A 20,829-nucleotide genomic window follows, 5' to 3' on the forward strand; every position below is an offset into this window, starting at 1 on the left:
ATAGATTCACAATATATAAGGGAAGAAAATGATAATAAATTAATAAAAACAATTTAAAAACACACAAAAAAAGAAAACAATCATTTAGATGTCTCCTAACTTGGAGCATATTTATTGATTAAAGAGAAGATCCTAGTGCTTGATTACACATACACCTAAATTCGATACAAACAAAAGGGATGACTCAAGTATATACTGTACTGTCCATCGGGAAAGGGAAGATTGGCTTAATACTTTGACACACGCGTCGCAACGGTTCGCTCGCGTAGTGAACACATTCTTGTGTACCCACGGTAACGCACGTTTAATCCTGCACTAGATCCTTCCCTTACCGTTCACTATATACTAGGCTCGTGTTTAGCTCATATTATCCGGCAAATTTTGGGGACGTAACGAAAAGCTAGCGTTAAAGAAAGTTACATCAAAACACAAACACAAATTCCTCCCTTGTTTTGTGCATTATCACACATACACAGCAAAAAAAATTAACGAAAAGGTTCCAGTTGTTTGCGATTATGGTTAAAGCAAAACAAAAATATTGTTCATGTTTTTCTCAATGCTGGCCCTACCCTTCTCTACACTTGCAGTAAAAGTGTCGAAAGGAAAAATGCAATGTCTGCTAAGCGCGGTTCGTCATGCATACGCGTTCCCACATACACACATACTCCGGGGATGCAAAACACATCGTCATGAACGAACGTTGCCGGAATGGAAACATAAGTAGCTTAAGTAAACGATACTCTTCCGTAAGTCTATCTCTGATTAGTACGTGTGGTTGATGTGTGAGTGGTTCGCATTTCGGTGTGTTTGGCCAGATTTCCCGCTACTGACGGGCTGTCGAGAAAACAGAATGGTACCGTCACAAAACATCACCACAAATGCGCTTGGGAATGATCATTCTAGCCGCTCATCACCATCCGAACGAACTCTTCGTAGTTGACGTTTCCTTGCGAGTCCTCCTGGTTTTGGAGTAGCTGCTCTACCTAAAACACAACGAAAACAACAACCATTACAGCTGGAACTTCTTGATCTATACACGGTTCGGGGCAAATATTTATTTCTTGCCGTAGGGTTTTACCTCATCGTCACCCAACTTCTCGCCGAGCGTTGTCAGTAGGTGGCGCAGTTCGGCAGACGAAATGAAACCACTGGCGTCCTTGTCGAAGTGACGCAAGCCCTCAATGAAATCGTCCGCCGTTTCGGCCGTGCGCTGCTTCGAGATGGCCTGGTAGATGGGCAGGAACACTTCGAACGATACACGCTCGTCCGGTTTCAGCTGCATGGTGAACTTCTTCACGTCCGATTCGGTCGGGTTTTGGCCAAGTGCTCGCAAGCACTCACCGATCTGCTGCTGCTGGATCTTACCATCGCCACGATTATCGAACAGATTGAATGCCTCCTGGAATTCTGTTAAGAGATAAAAATACAGGGAAGCAGATATTAATAAACCATTACTATTTCCATTATTACATATTGTTTTATGACATTACATTCAAATAAGTGAACATTTGCTCTAGTGAGAAATACGGAGTGGATCCGTGAATTCGTGAAGTTTAAAACTCGGATTCGATTTCAACATCATTTCTGAGATAACTCCAATGATGGGCTAGGAGCTAATCTCGAGTTAAATTTTTTGACGACCTCAGAGTTGAATGAATCAGAGTTGTCTAAATGAGTCTAAATGTGAACTAAAGTACAAAGTCTAATGCAAAGTTGAATCCGGAACCAAGGCTAGAGTTTAAATTGGAGTTTAATTTGTAAACACGCCCATAGTTGAATTCGGAGTTGAATCTGGAGGGATATCCAGAGTCTAATGTGGAGTAGAATAAAGAGTCGATTGTGCAGTTGAATCGTGAGTCGAATACACAGTGAGACAGACCCGTATACAGGTGTATTCACATCAAAGCCTCCCCACTGCGATAATAAACGACTGGAATCATTTACCTATTATCACCCTTCAAACCCAGAACACCAGCTGAGCTCAGTGGGAGGAAGATGCAAAAATTATGGGTGTGTATTCACAACTCTCTTTGCAAATGCAGTTGCACAAACAATTCCGCAATCGATGTACCGCCGCCGTACATGGCAATTGCTTGTCCCTTCCGCGAGTGCCACTATTCCCACACACCCGGTAACCCTACCATATCCATGGTTCATTATCAATGCGCGGAACAGTTTAATTAACCAGTTATTTCCTTTTTTCGAGAAGCAAGCGAATAGACGGTTTGCACAACACTGGAATGTCGCTTGAAGTTAACTCCGGATGTACTGAGATCCGGCACTTCGCCTGTACGGAGATGAAACAAGCCTTGAAGTAATTGAAGACTTTTTGTGTTGTGAGACTTTAAATTAACCTCAGTGTGCCTAATGAATTAAACTTTGGAGAAGAGTCATTACGCCATTCAAATGAATGATCGACTCTTAAAAGATTCAATAATTCTCAGGGCAGTTACTGCTCACGCCCCTCAAGAGATTCATTCTAAATTCGAGTGTCTGATACAGATGCATCCACCAACACTAGTTATAAAGATCACAATTAATTTTAACGATCACACTTCACGGCATACCGACTCCTTTCATACTCTATAGGATGATTCCAGCACAACCGACCTCGATCTTACCTTCAACGGATGTGAAGTTGTTTTTCTTCGGTGGATCGTACATGTACATTGTTGGGCAATTGTTGGATTATATATTTGTTGGTGCTGAGCAAGAAGAAAATCTTGTACGATCGAGCTCCACTTTACACACTCGTTTTAATACCTCTTTACAGCCCAGGCTCAATCACACCGGGGCTTTCGCTGCCTACAGTATGCAGCCAACAACAGCGTCTGATTTTCACAACAATTTCACGGCCACACGGCTGCTCGTTTGGTGCAGCAGTTGGCGGTTTTTCTGTTACTCACACGTACACACAGGATGTCGCTCTCTCTCTCTGTTGTTGGCACGGAACTTATGATTGTCGCTATTGTTTTATGCGCTTTTACCAAACACAGTGTCCAGAAAAAGTTACCAACAAACGTTACTACCACTTGCTGGAAAAAAACACCTCGCCGGTTAGAAAACTGCAAGCTAAGGTTGGATGGAGTGAAAACTTGGCACACAGAGAACGTGAGACTCCTTTCACAACAATTAACTAAAGTGTGTCGCGTTTTCCCCGCAAATAATCGCTTCACTTTGACGCACTTTTATCGTTCTCCCTTTCGCTCTCTTGTCACTCGTGATCGTTACTTGATCAATGCCACAGACACGAACCTGTGACAGGACGGAATGACGATCGTACGATCAGCTGGATTAAGTTTCACGGTTGCGCACGGAGTATACACAAATAGTAGGACCGCGCTGTGGTGCGTGCGTGCAAAACCACGCGCGTGTGTCGACGTTCGGATAGTATGTTGACAACTGGCGGTGGCGGCAACGATCCAAAAGATACCAGCCACGTCTGTCTACCGAAGCCGCAGGTTTACTATCCCCCTCTCCAGTTGAACTGCAACATTCCGTCCATAACCATATCGGGCATACGCGGACATAGAGCGAGAGAGAGATGGAGAGAGGGGAGGATGCTGTTGCTTCACCCCATTCACCCTGCCTGTACGACTCTCGTTTTGCGAGATGATCGGTGCCGCGATCGGATGGAAGACCGCGGAACGTGAACTTCACTATCCGTGTGAACACAACCCTGCCGAAGGGGAAGCTCCGAAACAGCAGGGACGGCCGTTCGAAAGGCTCACTTTGCTTCACACAACAGACACGAGAGCAAAACACTACCGAGCCAAATAGAGAGGTGGTGGGAATAGAGGTTGGTAAGGGCCAGAAGCAATAACAGCAACGACTACAAAAAATAGCGCAAAATATGCGACTGTAACGAAAACTGCAGGGTTTTCATGTGTGTGCAACTGGATACGCGCCTGCTCTTGCCAACGTATGTCGCACTTCCATCCGAAGCAAAAAGAAGGCCACACATTCCCTCCCAGTACGATCGGATGAATTACTGAACAATAAAAAAAAACGTACACACACACACATGCACATCCAAAGCCTTGGATGGATCTATCAACAAACCTGGCAAGATCGACGATCATTACCGATAAGATAAGACTGAAGTGTGTCACATGCACACGGACATCTGGTCTGGACGACATCTGGACGGCTGGTGCATCTTAGACGAGGATCATTGGGTTAGGTTAACCCTAAACACACTGCCCATAAGGGGACCGATTAGATCGATCGGTAGTCGTACTCGTATGTACTTACAGAGCTTTCTAAATGCAATCTTTAACTGTAAGACGATACGAGATAATACTTTATTATTAACCATGTTTTAGGATACTTAAAAAGCGGCCTACTGTATCTTCAGCACAAACTTTATCATGTCCTTGCCGAAGGATTTGCGGATCACAGTAAGATATAGGAGCTTTTTCCGACGAGCTATCCGGTCGGTTGTAATGAACTAACCTTCCTCAACAACTGAGTTACACATTCTGATACACATCACAATGCCCCACAATCTGTTCATTAGTCAATTATCTGGCAATAAGACAATTTATGTCCGAGTCAAGATTAATTACGTTATGATGCTTTCATCTTACATCTTATATTATAATTTGCCATTACGAGCCCTTACGACTGTCCGAGCTTTCAACTAAATCCATTGTGTATATTATTGTTGTTCAACAAATAGAGAATCGTCCTCTTCATATAATTTCTCCCAATGCTCACATGCAATTGCCATTGCAAGACGATGTTTTTTTTATCCAAAACGACCTGTTGGAGACGAGAGAGTAATGATTGTATGTTGTGTTTATATACATTCAACAGCTCACATCCACTCGCATAAAGCTTGTCGAAATTGAGTTGTATAAAATCGACGAAAAGATTCACCAAGGTATCGAAATGGGACAACCTTTCCCTGCACGATACGGGTGAACCCTCTTCGGGTCCCCTCTACCGGACCCGCAAAATAAGTCACCGAATTGTTTCGTCTATAAAAGGTGACGCATCATACACACAGTTCTACATTTACATCCAAAATGGCAAGAAAACAATAAACCATCGCAAGACGGCTAGGCGGGAGGGAATAAAACGACACTCGTTTTTACCAAATACAAAACTTTACCAACCTCTATACTTGCACACATGTGAGTCGTATTGGAAAGAAAAAAAAAACTGCAACCGTACGGTTTCAGATCGGAATGAGCATGAGCCTGAGGAAGATGGGATGGTGGCATAGCGGAGGTACCCGCACCCGTCCGAGGGCTGACCAAACGAAGGCAGCAGGACCGAACAGTATAAACCACGGCAACACACACAGCACCATTTATGGAAGAAAATTGAATAATCTGTTTTCTGCTCGGCAAAGATCTCCCTTCTCTCCGTGCGATCGCTACGTTGATCGTGGATGGCAAACACTGATTCACATATACCAGAAAATTCGGTTTTTTTTCTTAGGACTTCTCGCACTTAGTTCACAATGCCAGATTCAAAGAACACAGCTTATCCACGTGCAACCCTTTCTAAGGGAATATCCGCTCCGGATCACCCAGAGATCCATATTCGGTACATAGCTTTATGCTGACAAATTGGTCCCTAAATGCATCTGGCTTTTAAAACCCCAAATATTGTTCGTGTGTGTGTGTCCATTATAAATCGCTGTACGTAATTGTTCACCTTCCGTGGGTGTCCAAATATGTCGTGAGCTGGAAATTAAATAATCGTCGATCAATGGGATTGAGCTGAAGAAAAAAGCAAATGTACATCAGCAGCAAGGACAAGTGGTAATTCCAGTCTTGGTTACTGTTCCGCAGCAACGCAGCAACGCAGCACAGTCGGCATGGTCGTGAGCATCAAACACACCCATCATCAGTGCGTAATCCGCAGACGATAATGTTTTCCCGCGCGGTAGAACCTAGACCACCGACCGCATCCATCGGGGAAGACAACAATAAAAGTGTTCACTCTCATTGTATGCTCAAGGGTCAACATGTTGCCATCATCCCCTTCCATTCATTGGCACCAGGCAAGCCGGGTTGCCGTGGCCCCACGGTAGGGGCACATAAAGAACAACCTCACTCACCCGCATTGGGGTTGGTAGGGTGGCAGTGGTGTGCAAAAGATAGGTGTTCAGTTTTTGCGAGGTCACTCCACCACGGTGCGGCAACTTGTTTTCCTTTTAAGGAACGCGTCGCAAATGAGTTGACCTCGTTTCTTCTTTTAGCAAAAGGCACAGGCAGAGAAAAGAGCCTACAGAGCAGAACCACATACTTAAGGCAGCAATTGTACAGCCGAACCGAGGTGGTATGCGTGCGGGGTTCTCTGGCTCTGTATCTCTAGTTATTCGTCAACACGCCTTAATATACGCGCTTTTGGAATATAAATAGGACAACATCGGCGATATCTTCGCATCGATTTTCGCGGGAACCTGATTGACAAACAGTGTCCCCAAATTACGGGTCTAATCAGTTTGTGATGCACAGGGGATTTGAGTCTTTTCTAAATGAAGTTCTTCAAGCGACGAACCAATAAAATTGATCGTTTATGCACATATGGCGGAGGGTTATCTACCACTCAACGCCATCGACCTGTTGATTTACCCAAAAAAAGTTACTGATAACATTGGGCACTTTAAGCCAAACCACGAATAAAGCAAATAGTGAAATAATTTTCTTATTATTGACTATTTTATAGGAAATTGTGTTTGCCATTAAGAAATTGATACTTCGAAGACCGTTGACCATTAACGCTCTGATCACCAGACCATTAAGCTGCTGATCCGTGAATGATCAATCAAGTAGAACGTGGTCATGGAACAAACTGTAATAGAGTACCCATGTTTGGGGAGGGTTCGTTAAATATTTACTAAATAAATTTATCGGACACTCTGTGGCCCGAGTCTCGAGCCTACAAGCAATATGAAGCAAGTATGAACAGTTTCATCATAGTTTTGATGAAAAGAAGTCACCAATACTGTAGACAACTTATTATCAGAATGTAAACGGGGGCCAAATTACACTGCATCAAACTGATAAGTCTGATAAGTTATCAGACATTGCAGGTGGAATAATCGAACTTTTGATTTGTTCGATTTCCAAACGCAGCTTTCGTTTGGACGTTAAATTTACTTTCTTCTTGGTGACTCATCTGGAATAATGGTCAGATGGCAGAAAAATCCTCTTCAAACAAGAGTTTATACCATCCAATAAAATCATGCAAAAAGTGTTGCAGCTGTGCTTTTAAAAATGGTATCATAATTATAGAAAGATCACAAATTAACAGCTGAAGCATTTGATCTTTCGGGCGTGCGTCATCTATGTCTGAGAATATCATCAACGTGTTTCAGGTGCTTTGTGACGATTGGACCCATCTATTCAGGAAGAGGGAACGTTTTTCGCACATTACACGCCATAAAACTGTCTGCTCAACGTGAACCATGAAAGTTAAACAAACATACACCACCGGTTATCACGTTCGCTACGGATGCACATTCAAGCACGGTTTAAAAATCGTGATTTGTCATCGGTTTGCGACTTTTCCCGCACCGTTTCTGCTGCCCGTCCCGTTGTCCATCGTGGCAACTTCCGCTCGAGCGAAAAGATTCGCCTACATGACAACTCGGACCGTACCCAATATGCCCTGATCATGACGTCACTGTTATGGAATTCCAGCATCAAACCAGGAACTACCGACCAGGTTAGATACGTTCGCAAAAACGTTGTCATTCCGTCGCGTAAATGTATTCGGATCCATTTACCTTTCCGGTACCGAAACAACACCTTTTAACTGCAAAATATTTCCTTACTCACCAGCCAATTGATCCTCGGTAAGATTAGTCTGGTGGAACAAGCGTTAACAAAGGAGGAGAAAAAAAAACAAAACATCAGTACTGTAAACGACTTATTCCGGCCATTTCCGGGCAACGATTGGCCAAGAAATACTTACCATTCTGTTGCTTGGGGTGTGTGGAAGCTTGTGAAAGAAAATAACAAGGAATGCAAAGCGCAACAAATCTAAAATTTTAATAAATTCCCACAACACTCGCGGAATGAATATCGAATGCGACAAACACTGGACAGTCTGACAGCTCAATCGTTGCTCTTCTAGGGGTAACGCTTGCTAACGCTTCGAATGACAGGCTGTCCCACACGGTGTGTATAGGAGATTAACAAAATTAACAACAAAAACAGCATTTATCGCAAAGAAAACGAATACCAATTGCCCCAAAATTCGTCGTACAAAGCAGTTTAAAATAAAAGAAAAGGAACTATTATCCATCAAATATTTCCAGGCTTATATGCGGTAATTATTATCTACCTTCCACAGTTTGTTTTCTATACACACCTTGGCCCTTTTGTGAGAGAGGGCTGCTGTCAGCGCAAATGTTTCGAGGAAAAAAACGAATTTTCCAATTTGTGGAATTGTCACACAACAGGAGCAAAAATTGTTTGCGAAAAACTGAACGGTAGTTTGTTGGATTGTTTCCGTGTGGACCACCTTCAAAACGCATTCTCCTGGGCTTATTAATGATGCGGTAGAGTGCCTGAATACCCTTTTCTCTTCATGTTTGTTTTCCAACTTCGACGGATTCTGTGTTCGCCAGTTCGCACTTTTCCTGTGCAAGTGCAAGTGCCATTGCGTAGCATTTCAGGCAGCAAAATGTTGATCTCTCGGTTGCCAGCCTGCAATATTGTTAGCGCAAAGGGCGTATAAGGGTGCATGCAGGATGTGTGCTGCGGTATGTGATCGAGTGTGTTACATAAATTGTTGATATAGTGCGATCAAGGAAAAGCGACCAGAAGGATTTACCCTCAAAAGGTAAAAATCTGGGAAATAGCGTGTGCGTGTTGTGTGCGTTTGTTTTGTAAAGAAACGCGAGGGTTTGCGCGGGACAGAGTAGGGCAGAGGAACGACTAAAACATGCAGTGCACAAAGTTTTATCCAATTAGTAACTACGCTGGAATGAGTGTGTGGCTTAACGTGCAAGGTGAAAATCAATAACCGTACACCACCCTCTCTATTGTTGCTAGTGTAGTTTGGTTTTTCGTTCTACAAAACAAATCCCGCATACCAATCTTCACAGCTTCCCCCCAAGCAATACGGCGCGCAGGCTACTGTTGTCAAAGGTTAAAGTAAATAAAAGCGCTTTTGTGTGTCAAGGCAGGGGTGTTGACGGAAGCGCAGTGAAGGGTCCAACTCTCTCCTTCCTTCTTGCCACCCCACCCATAACACAAATCGTTTTTCCGGGTGTCAAACACACTACCTAAACAGCTGATTGATAATAATAATAATATAGGCGCATTAGACGGTTGCTTAGATTACTGCCGTAATGCTCGGATGCTTTTACGGCCGCTAGCTGAAGAACTCAGAATATTTATTGTAACTTTTGAGATTTACATCCAGGAAACGTAATAACCGAGAGATTATTTAACTAATTCCTTGGCAACACTTAAAACAATAGAGCCAATAATGTAATTCATCACCGAGACAGAGCGTGAACGAAGAGTTTCGTCTCACGAAACAATAAGTTAAAATGGAACGCACACAACATCATAGAGCAGGAAAGAAAAACAACAGCAAAACAATGTGCAACACAGCAGCATAAAGAACGACAGCAAACGAAAACGTCGCCATATTGAATCAAGAATTGTTCAACTACGCACGGGAAACAAATAGCGGCTGCCCCGTTGCGAATGTGTATGTGCAGTTGATAGTGTGTTGTTGTGTCGTTTACCACGGTTTGCGTATATCTGATACTTTTTGTTGTTGTTGTTGCTAATCATGAAACAGATGACGGCCTACTACCGCTCTTAAGTCCGTCTGATCAGAATACGATTCAACAGTGCTTGCAGCAGTTGAAGTGGTGTCATTCTTTTCCAAACCTTGGGGCATCCCCATTCGCTGTATGTCCGGAATGTGTGCAGTGTCTAGGTAGTGTGCCGCAACAATCAGGAAGGAACGGTAGACACCATACTGCTGCAGGTTCATTCCGGTACGTTGGAAGAGTTTGCAGAACTGAAGCAAGTGATCGGATGTGTGAAATTTCTTACTTAAACGATTACTAAGTTAATGTCGTTTTTTTTTTCAGTGAACATTAAGAAAGTGATGCAAGTGCTTCTTCTCAGCAGCGTATGAAATGCAGCAGAGGACTGTTTGATCCACTTGTTAGTTGTCCAACGCTGGTGTGCAGGCCAGGAATAGTTTGTTAGTGAAATTGGCCATCTAGTGTGCATCGACACTGCGTATTCGTGTGTATCGGGAAGCAGTGTGAAGGGTGTACGCGTGTGTGTGTGTGTGCATACGTGTGCGTGAGGCGCGCGTGTATCATCCGTTCGAAGTCGCGGACAAACAAAGGAAAGTGCTCCCGAAGTGTCGATACTCGGTAGAGGCATCCCCGTTCCGGTAAAAAGCCCCACCAACACCACGCCGGAATTGGAATCGCTCGTGTGCGTTCTCAATTATATACTGGGGACGAATCCAGCCCCAATTCATCGGAAGGGCGTCTAGGAACAGGGCGTTCAATTCCAGCCTTGGCTGTTGGTAACATTCGTTCGCCTTTTTTCAACAGTTGGATTCATCACACATGCACTGTCTCTTCTAGCCCTGCCCTCGCTCCCGATTGCAGTGGAGTTCACCTTTTCCCTTGAACCCTCCAGCCGATCGAGTAGTGGTGCTCTTGTTTGTGTTGGTTGGTGCTGTGCCGTGACGTTTGTTGCCTCTTTGTTGGTTGGGCGAGACGTTTCTAGTGCGTAGTTCCTTAGCTTAGCTGCCTTCCGCTGGAGAGCAGTGCCGGAAAACGAATTTACGAATATTAGTGCTTAGATTACGTGTGTCGACCAGCGTGAAGGGAGAACAGAGAAGGCAGTCACCACAGTGAAAAGGAAAGGTAACGAGCAACAACGACGATAACAAACGACAACAACGACATTCCTACCAACAAAGTTCCGTCGTAGCAAGTGAGTCCGAACACGGACGATGACGGCGCGGAACGGGGAAAGGGAAAAGGGCTCCGGCAAGGAGCCCAGCGACAAGACGAACCACAGCCAGCTGGTTCGCAACCGATTTGAGGTAAGTTTGTCCATCTGAGGCAACAGATGATGATATGTTATTTTTGTAGGAAGCTTGAAGGTGCTAATACGGAACGGCGAATTCTAAGAGGAGCGTGAAACAAATGTTAGATGCTTATGCACAATGCACACCTACGCTATTCACGCGCAAAAACATTTCCGGTGTGGATGGATCTCGGTGCGCAAATGGGGGCCTGTTCAAGAAATATGTCTGCTATGTTTCACGTACACACGCTCACGCTCATTAAACAAAATTGTGGGATCTGAAAAAGAAAACTGAATTCATGTCGAATTTCTGCAACCTTCGATGTTTTGATCACGGTCACGGTTCTTCTTTTGCTATCTGTTTTGTAGCTGCTTTCAGCAACAATTTGAAAGTGGCTTAAATGTTCTTCAAACTGTTTAGTCGCTCGACAACCCTGATTGCTTTAGATCGATGTTGATGTGAACAGTATGTGTTGGAGGTGCATGATGGTGCATCATATACCATCTGGTCCTCTGATCAGTTTAAACAACGTGCGTAAATCGAATCGGTTATCTTTTATTCCGTTAGATTAGCAAAACCTTTTGCTTCATTTGTTTCAACTTTGTACGCCATCCGTCGTTGAATGTTGCGTTTGATCGCGGCTTTCGCAAGAGTTGATAAGGTTGCAAGAAGGGTTGCGGGATGTCTACTCTTTTCCTAATGCAAACATTTCAGTGGCATTGTGAAGTTATTAAAAATCTGGCTCGTATGAGCAGCAGATCTAGCTTCAGTCGATAACGACTATAACATCGAAAAAGTACAGAAAATGGAGCTTAAAAATTGACGTATTAGCGTTAGGGAGATATCTCTGAATACTTCCTAGGAATTGCCTCACTACAATTTGTTTAATGTTTTGATGATGATGAATCTACCTCCGATAATGGCTTGAGAGGAACAAATTTCCAACGAACGAACGAAGGGACTTAAGAACGTTCCAGCCGAGACATACAACGAATATAGGTAGCCTAGTTTGAAGCAGAAGTTTACTAAACTCCTAAAAGTTCGATCAGTTGATAGATTAAACTTATAGCGACTCATCGTGCACAATTGCAGGACGTTCCAATTCACGATATGTCCCGATTACTGGTGTGTTGCGGGATCTTAAGAGGAATTAAATCGATTTAAATTACTTTGTACTACTCATAAACCAGAGATAACGATTTTGTAGGCTTCTTTGAAGTTCTTTTTTTTCGCTTGCCTTACGAAATATGTAGGTCAACTTCTTGCTCGCTGCATTTTCAGACACAAAAAATTGTAAACATGATAAAAACGCCCCAAACCCCTCCTCGACTCCCATGTTTGTTATTGGAAAGATGTCTCGCAGAAGGAGAAAGTCAGATAAGCCGTCCGTTGTGATCATGCGGTGTGCAAAAGAGGATGGAATCATTTTTATCCCCTTTGCCACTTGTTCTTCCACCTTTCCTCCGCTTCGGGCGCGTAATTGGCAGTAGTATATAACGCAGCTGCATGAAGGGAAATCCAACGACTTCCACGACCACTGGGACTCATTTTCGTACGGGCTTGAGAAATGTAGGACGAAACGAGAGAACGCACAAACATACACACACACACCGGGTAGTGCGCAGTTTCGTAAAGTAAACAAATCTTGCCTGATGCACTCACGGGTGGCTGCAGATAACACCCAGCCAGTGACTCCCGTGCACCGGGGTTTCGGAGCTCGTACAGAGCTCGGGTGTGTTTGGAAGTATTGGCAGCCAGGGCGGACGGGACGGGATGAATTTAGGTCAGGTTAAATGTCGTCAGTTCCTATGGCAGTCAAATCGCGGAATCCGAAGACCTACCTAGTAGCGTATGGTAGCATAGACTATCCTTAGTTAACAGCATCTATTAATAATTTGTCAGAACATTTAACAGGTAATTAATATTAACAGGTTTGTCTAGCTGTTCAAGTTCGTTTTTACTTGATTTGAATCTTTAGTCTTCTGCACACAATTCACACTATTCCTTTTTTCAAACATTCCTATACATCTTAAAGCACATTGTAACCGGAAATGTTAGGGGGGAAAACATTATCATTAAGCATCTGCTTTTGTTCTGTTTCCTTACAAATACGTACCAAATGGGTTGAAATTCCTGTCCAGATTTCAGTTGTTCATCTGTGAAGAAACATGCGCTTTAGCAAAGTGTTTGCCTTCTTCAGCTTGTCTGCTTTCTTCGTCAGCAAATTGTGCTGTTGTAGCATTCTATCTAACGATACCGACGGTACAAGAATAAACGTATTTTACACACTGCTTAACACCTACACAAAAGCGTAGATTTACAATGTCTAATAGTACTGGTGTTTGTATTGTTTATAGCGTGGTTCCAAATGTAAAGAATTTTACAATAGACAGGATATGGCGAGCAACTTACTGAATCGTGCGATTTGGCATTCACTAAATTCTGCACTCGTTTCCGTTATACGCATTTTTGCGATTCAGTAAAGTGTTTTTTTTTTGTACTTAAATATCTTAAGAAAAATGAAGAATATCTTTATACGATTCATTATGTTGGACACTCCAGATCCTATCGATTGTAAAACCCCTATACTACATGAGGCGTTTATTTGGTACCCTTTAAGTAGCTCTTTTTCGATTCCTTTCTACCTGTGTCCTGACCTATGACTTGTTTCATCCACTAATGACTGTTGCTCGACGTTTGCGTCCTATCGGAAGTAGGTTCGTCCGGTATAGTGTCTCGGGCGTTGTCATGCAGACCTTGTGTCTGATATGATGCTCCTGGGATAGTTAGCGAGACAGAAAAAAGGACCGCGCACGGTATATACACGTCTGTGTCTGTCGTCTGGATCCTCTTTTTAACGTTGCAGTTTTTGCTTCATCTTTCTCGGTGCGTCGTCGCGCAACACTGTTCCGAATGTTTTTGTTTGCGAAGCGTTGTCTGGCTGCTTGGGGTTGACGATGGCGATTGGCGTTGGTGGTACTACTCCGCGAAAAGTTCTGTTCCACGTCTATCCCAGTCGTCAGGATGGACCTGCTGCCGCACCACCTACTCTGCGAGTTGGTCCTTCCTTCTTAAAGGTTCGTTTCGACTTCGGTGGTTTTCGTGTCCTTTTCGTCAGATCAACACATCTGACGTGGCACACACCCCGCACGCGTGCCAACAGTTTGTCGACGGGGCAGGACTCCCGTGCCGTCCGCTTTTACAATAATGCACCTTCGGCTGCAACCGGACTCGGATGTTCGGGTCTCTTTGTGTGTAAAACGTGTGCATTCGCCTAACTGCTTTTATTGCTGCCATCTCTCAAGCCCGCGCGCGATGTAGTCCTGCGTGTCTGGTGGGTCCTGTTGTTCATTTTGCCGAAACACACCCCACCGCAAAACCGACCCACCCCACCCTCCCCTTTTCCGCGTGTTTCAAGCTCATTCAGAAAAATGATGGGAAATCCCCATTTTGCTGGAACGTACCACCAGCACCACTGCTTCATGTTGCAGCAGGTCCTGTACGCCTCATGTATTAGGTTTCTCTGCCACGTCTTTCGTGGCGTTTGGCGAATACGTAGCGCTGCTCTCAATTTCTTCTTAGTCTCTTCGGTGTAAGTCTTTGGTATTACCCTTTACGGTGACGACGGCTACGGAGTGCCCGATCCGTTCTACCGAACTTTTCCACCGTTTGCATTATTAAACTAGTTTGTGTTGTCTCGACGTGGCAGGCCAAAGGGATACACACATCCAGCGGCGGGAGGACGACCGAAAGAGGGAAAGCAAATATCCGACCATCGCGTCCAGTTGTGCTGGTTCTTTCTTGCAACCAGCACGACGGTACCAGACAAAGAAGATCGCCCACCGGAGCAGAATCCTTGCCCGTAGTGTGTATCTGAGGGGTTGAGAAGCGAACGTCGGAACAGTTTTTTCCGGATTAGTTCAGTGCTTCCTTCGTGTTCGCAAGGGCAGCAACGATCTTGCGTGTGTGCTAAAGTGCTTCAAAATTCGTATACTTCGTACAAATCGAACAACTATGTGCAGGATTTCCGTTTGTTTGGTTATTCGCGAATCACTCAGGGAATAATAGTCGCCAACAGTTTTTCCACTTCTGGTGCAAGTTAAGCAAGCTGTGCTGCTGACTACTACTTTGCTGTGCCTTCTTTGTACGTCAAGATAAGCTGGTGCATGTGTGTTTGTGGGGGGGAAACAGATTAGGTCCAAACCTATTGAAAACAAGTCTCGAATTGAAGTGATCTTCAAGCCTCCCCGTGAAAATAGTGTGATCCGCAAAAAAAGAAATGAATCGATATCAGCCCAGCCATTATTCGCACCACAATCATCATCACCATTACCATCACCACCATCACCATCATCACCATGGTAACGGTGCGCGTGGGACGCAGCAACAGCAGCTTCAGTACTACCAGCAGCCGCCCCAATATCACCAGTACCAGGAACAGTACCAAAGCCAGCGTAGTTACGAAGTGTATAGCCGACGAGTGCAGCACCAGGTTTGGAAAACAGAACTTCGGGGCAATTGTTTTCTTTCACGAGCTCTTTTTGTTGCTGTGTGTATGCCACAAGGACGAAACTTTAGGGCTAAACTTCAGTCCTGTTAGATATACAGGGTTACCTAGCATGACGACACAAATGGTTTCCTTAAGAGGAGGACCTTGTTGTCGTGTTGTAAGTCCACCTTGCTTGGTCGTGTTCACCATTCTGTTACGACTAACCTCAATATATTCGGTTCCAAATGATACCCCCAGCGGTACTGACCTGGGCCAACATTTACTACGCGGAGCCGAAATTTTATACTCGTACTTTATTTGCTTTTTTTCTCTCCCTTGGAACATGCTCTCTATTCCCATGTTGGTTCAGTTCGTGACCGTGCGCGATATCGGTTTTCCCCGTCCTCCCGGTCCTTTGCAACTCTATAAACCTTGACCTCCGGTAACGTTCCTTCGCTTGACCCGCTTTAAGAGGTGCTAAGGTTAGGGAGTTGAAATCGTTCTTTCGCTCAATCCGCGGGCCCCCATTTGCTTTCGATTGCGGACTGAATGTGGAAAAAATGTGTTCCAGTGGAGTGAGTATTTTACATTTACCCGTGCAAAGGCAACGGCGGGGCACTACGAGAACGTGTCAGTAAGAAATGGAATTTTGTAAACCTTCCAGTAGGAATGCGATTAACATTGAAGGGGAAGTCCAATGAGCTGGATTGCTACACAATTGATCGACGATTTAGGGCTTTATTTGTTGCTTTCAAATAGTGTGTTCTTTTATATTATTGCTCCATTTAAGTATTTCTCTTTAATTTACAATTATAACATCTTTATTTAATTGCCTTTCTGGTGGTTTTTGGTCTCTTATTTCAGAAATCAGGCATAACTCTCCCGGATGATGAGATCTCGCGGAAACTACCAAAGGAAATATTGCTTCGCATTTTATCATACCTTGACGTAACTTCGCTGTGCCGCTGTGGACAGGTGGATATCTCCTGAAGCGACAATACACCCCAAGCGCTTTCATTTACTAACATTATTTTGTTTGGATCGTTTTCTTTGCCAGGTGTCCCGGTACTGGAACATGCTTGCGCTGGATGGTTCCAACTGGCAGAAAATAGATCTTTTCGATTTTCAGCGTGACATTGAGGTATGGTGATGGGACCGCCATCTGTTGATCTTTACTCCGCTTAATTTATCTATTAGCGTAGGTTGAATCTGATTAACATTCGTGAATTTGAATGAATCTTTCTGATTCAAATCCGAGCTTTCCGATTTCGAATCTACGATATGAGGTGTTTCATGAATCTTTAAGGATTCATTTTTTCTTTCACCGGACATCGCTAATAAATACACTAAGCAGAAAGTTTCCGTTGAGATTCGATTTGTATGACTCAAATGCTTCATTAAGCACAACTCTAATATCTGTGTCATTCTCTTATCGCAGGGTCCAGTGATCGAAAACATTTCACAGCGTTGTGGCGGCTTTCTGAAGTATCTGAGGCTGCGCGGATGTCAATCGGTCGGTAGCCACTCTATTCGTACCCTCGCCAACTACTGCCATAACATCGAGCATCTCGATCTGTCCGAGTGCAAAAAGATCAGTGACGTTGCCATACAACAGCTCAGCAAGAACTGTGCCAAGCTGACCGCCATCAACTTGGAGTCGTGCTCACAGATATCCGACAGTAGCCTTAAGGCACTCTCCGATGGGTGTCCGGTAGGTACAGCGATGTGTTTTAGCTAAATTGCAACATCTGGTGTAAAAACTTTCCGGTGTAATGTTCTTTCTTTATCGCCGTAGAATTTGACCGAAATCAATGTGTCCTGGTGCAATCTAATCACGGAGAATGGGGTGGAGGCACTCGCCAGGGGATGCAATAAGATTAAAAAGTTTAGCTGTAAAGGTAAGACACTGCAAACGAAACAATCAGGGCAAATGTATTCGCACATGGTACACCTACATCGTAGAAACCTGCTGGAGTGCATCTTTGTTTATGAAAACACGGTTGCAAAGTGTAACGATTCTTTGCGTTGTAAGCAAACGTTAATCTCATGTCTTACGGCGACCAAATGTTGTTGCCCTGTAAGGCAAGCGCGCTTGTCAACAGATGGTTGTTTGCGCATAATACACCACGTATCGCGGATAGCAGAGTGTAGTGGGCGATTCCGTAGACCCCTTCGTTAAAATGTATGCTGCATATGTGTGTTTAACGTGGTGTTTATCTTTCCTTTTTCTTTCTCGGATGCTCGGCGGTCACTATTGCTTTCGGGGACAGGATGCAAGCAGGTGAACGATAGGGCTGTTATCTCGCTCGCCATATATTGTCCAGGCATCGAAGTTTTAAATCTACATAGTTGTGATGTGAGTAATCAACACATTCCTTCAACTCTGGGTTTGTTGCTGCAAATGAAACTAATGGCTGATTTTGGTTTGTTGTATTCACAGAGCATAACGGATGCATCGATATCGAAGATCGCGGAAAAGTGTTGTAATTTAAAGCAGCTGTGCGTGTCCAAATGTACCGAGCTTACCGATCAGTCACTCACTGCCCTAGCGATGAATAATCAGTATCTCAACACGCTCGAGGTGGCCGGCTGCGCACAATTCACTGACAGTGGCTTCATCGCTCTGGCCAAGGTTTTTTTTGTGTGTTCCTTAGTCTCTACACTTGTCTAATTTCTCATTTGTCTGTACATTTGTTTGCAGAACTGTAAATACCTGGAGCGAATGGATCTGGAAGAGTGTAGTCTGATTACCGATGCGACATTGCAGAACCTCGCATTGGGGTGTCCTAGTCTTGAGAAATTGGTAAAATCCTCTCAAGAATTATGTTTCAGCACACCTCTAACATATGACTTCAACTACCTTTTTATCGGTCATTTTAGACTTTATCACACTGCGAACTAATAACGGACGAAGGTATCCGACAGCTGGCCGGTGGTGGTTGTGCGGCCGAAAGTCTTTCCGTCCTAGAGCTAGACAACTGTCCACTGATCACGGACGCTACGTTAGAACATCTTATAACCTGTCACAATCTACAGCGGATAGAGCTGTACGACTGCCAACTCATATCGCGGAACGCGATCCGTCGTTTAAGGGTAAGTGGTGGGTTATAACAACCCAATAATCCGTCGTCCGTAAGGATGCTGGAAAAGAATAATGTTTGTTTCTTACTTAAACAATTCCCAGAATCACCTTCCAAACATAAAAGTACACGCGTACTTTGCACCGGTCACACCTCCGCCAACAATAAACGGTCCGCGCCCGAGGTACTGCCGCTGTTGCGAAATTCTCTGAGATCAGGCGATTGGCTTAGCCAGAAAAGTGCTCTGCAGGAGTAGAGACGACTGATATTTATATTTGTAACCGTAACATACATATACCGCCTCGTCGTACGTACGTCTGACTACACAACTATACCACCATGCCCACAACACCAACCTCCAATGCTTCGAGACAGGAGAAATTGCGCCGGATCATTTCTCAGCTCGAACCGAATAAGAATGTTTCTTCGCATCATTCATGCCTTCATGCGGGTTTTGGGGCATCACACTGTTTGTTTATTGGCGGTTGATTTACTAGCCTCTAATGTAGCTGGCTTTGCAGGCCTGGACTGAAAAAAAAACTACGCAAAATAGTAGTTGCAACTCTTTGAACGCTGAGTGCGAGAAGGACGGTTGGTTGGTGATATGGTGGTGCACGGCCTAGGGCACGAATTTTATGATGTGGCTTGCACTGTTGCTGGTGCGATAAGTATTTTATTGCTAATCGAAAACTTATCCAATCGTTTGGCCGACAATAGCTTAATGAATGTTTCTCGTATATTAGTAGCCCTGTAGGTGTGTAAGCATTTTCCCCTTACATTGATTGGCGATTGAGAGGACACAAACGGACAGAAGACAACAACAAAACAAATATAGTAAACCAAAATCAACAACACACGTTTAATAACGTACGTACATTTGCAACACAACCAACTCAGAATATCACACCAAATAGTAATGCAGCTTGTTGTACGGTGAAAAGCCAGAGCGATGAAGATTGTTTAACAAGCCTCCGGCGAGTGGAAAGTAATGCATATACCAAATACCAAAAAAGAAACAAGAGATTGGATCGATAAATCGTGCAATGTACGACGACGAAAAACAGCTATCACATGTGTTCAAAGCATAATTAGAGAGTGGCCAGTGTTTGGAGTGGTAAAACAACTATCCTTAACATATTAGAGCTAACGAACTTCGACGAATGAACTAAAGAGAACAAACAAAACAATAGGAAAATCAACCATCACGTTCATATGTACATGAATCATTTTGAAGCAGCAGTAAAAGGTATGCAAGTATACTTTCTTCTGAAAACAGAACCGAAAAAACAACCCAATATCCCAGTGCTAGTTTGCGAATACTTAAACAATACGACAAAAACCTCACTACCACACGCCAGTAGAGGATACATCTACATGCCACGAAAAATAAAAACCCACACACACATTTTAACATATTAAGCATTATCTATTAGCCACAATACTTTACAATAAAATGTGTGCATGAGTGTAAAAACTTACAGAAAAAATAAAACAAAAAAAAAAGCCATTAACGTAGGTAAAACGAAAAGGATAAAACATATAAGAACAAATGAGATGAAAACCGCGCACTCAGAATGTTCACAGTGAGGTGCAAAAAAAACACACACAACACATCGCTATTGTGCGAATGAATCGTGTCATCTGGGGGGTGTTTTTTTTCGTCAGAGCACTATGTAGTAACTACTACTGTAACACAGATAAGGTTTTTGTACTCGTTGTTTGTAAGGAGGTAATGGGGAGGGAGGGTATGGGCGAGAAAGGCGAGAGACACAGTTTAAAGCATATTTTTTATACGGTACCGGCAGGAAATCATTGTAAACAACGGTGTGATAGTGTGTGGAAGGAATGACCACACACAAACGGTGTTAAGATTGAAGGATACAAAGAGGCGAATTGTGTTTAAAAATTCATTGTATTAATAATAGAAGGAGATCAATTTTACGCAATAGCCAAGTTTATTGTTGATTCTCGATGTTGTACCGCACAGAATTTAGTATTGTATATTCATTTTTTCCTTGATTTGACTAACAATGATGAATTTAAATGAATCTGAATGAACTGAATGTATGAAGACGATTCATTAATCGAGACCTCAAAACCTTGTTGCATAAAAGTCTTAAAACTGAAAAACGCGTAATATCGCCAACCCTTGAACCGACTCATGAAAATTTTGATCCCGACTCTTCTTAAAAGATTCATTAAACAAAACAATGCTTT

At 43.6% G+C, this 20,829-nt stretch overlaps 2 protein-coding genes across 5 annotated transcripts; one reads left to right on the forward strand and one right to left on the reverse strand.

The window, feature by feature from the left end:
* Positions 1 to 58: 58 nt before the first annotated feature.
* On the reverse strand, positions 59 to 9,639 carry LOC128305376 (myosin-2 essential light chain). Of its 3 annotated transcripts, none has more exons than XM_053042780.1 (4): positions 9,601 to 9,639; positions 7,800 to 7,827; positions 1,079 to 1,407; positions 59 to 983 (listed from the first exon to the last, which is right to left on the reverse strand). In XM_053042780.1, exons 1-4 carry the CDS (start codon positions 9,622 to 9,624, stop codon positions 900 to 902), a joined length of 465 nt encoding a protein of 154 aa, XP_052898740.1. In that variant the 5' UTR covers positions 9,625 to 9,639; the 3' UTR covers positions 59 to 899. The 3 variants fall into 3 exon arrangements, with proteins under 3 accessions (XP_052898740.1, XP_052898741.1, XP_052898739.1); XM_053042781.1 differs by lacking the exon at positions 9,601 to 9,639 and adding an exon at positions 7,936 to 8,058; XM_053042779.1 differs by lacking the exons at positions 7,800 to 7,827; positions 9,601 to 9,639 and adding an exon at positions 2,622 to 2,991.
* Positions 9,638 to 20,302, forward strand: LOC128305374 (F-box/LRR-repeat protein 20-like). 2 transcript variants are annotated; one of them, XM_053042777.1, is made up of 10 exons: positions 9,638 to 11,062; positions 16,404 to 16,507; positions 16,590 to 16,673; positions 16,971 to 17,243; positions 17,328 to 17,430; positions 17,803 to 17,888; positions 17,973 to 18,164; positions 18,234 to 18,335; positions 18,413 to 18,625; positions 18,717 to 20,302. In XM_053042777.1, exons 1-10 carry the CDS (start codon positions 10,966 to 10,968, stop codon positions 18,822 to 18,824), a joined length of 1,362 nt encoding a protein of 453 aa, XP_052898737.1. In that variant the 5' UTR covers positions 9,638 to 10,965; the 3' UTR covers positions 18,825 to 20,302. The 2 variants fall into 2 exon arrangements, with proteins under 2 accessions (XP_052898737.1, XP_052898736.1); XM_053042776.1 differs by lacking the exon at positions 9,638 to 11,062 and adding an exon at positions 15,323 to 15,535 and having other exon boundaries at positions 16,397 to 16,507.
* The last annotated feature ends 527 nt before the right edge of the window (positions 20,303 to 20,829 follow it).

The sequence above is a fragment of the Anopheles moucheti genome, chromosome 3 (genome assembly GCF_943734755.1).
Source record: "Anopheles moucheti chromosome 3, idAnoMoucSN_F20_07, whole genome shotgun sequence".
NCBI lineage: Eukaryota > Metazoa > Arthropoda > Insecta > Diptera > Culicidae > Anopheles > Anopheles moucheti.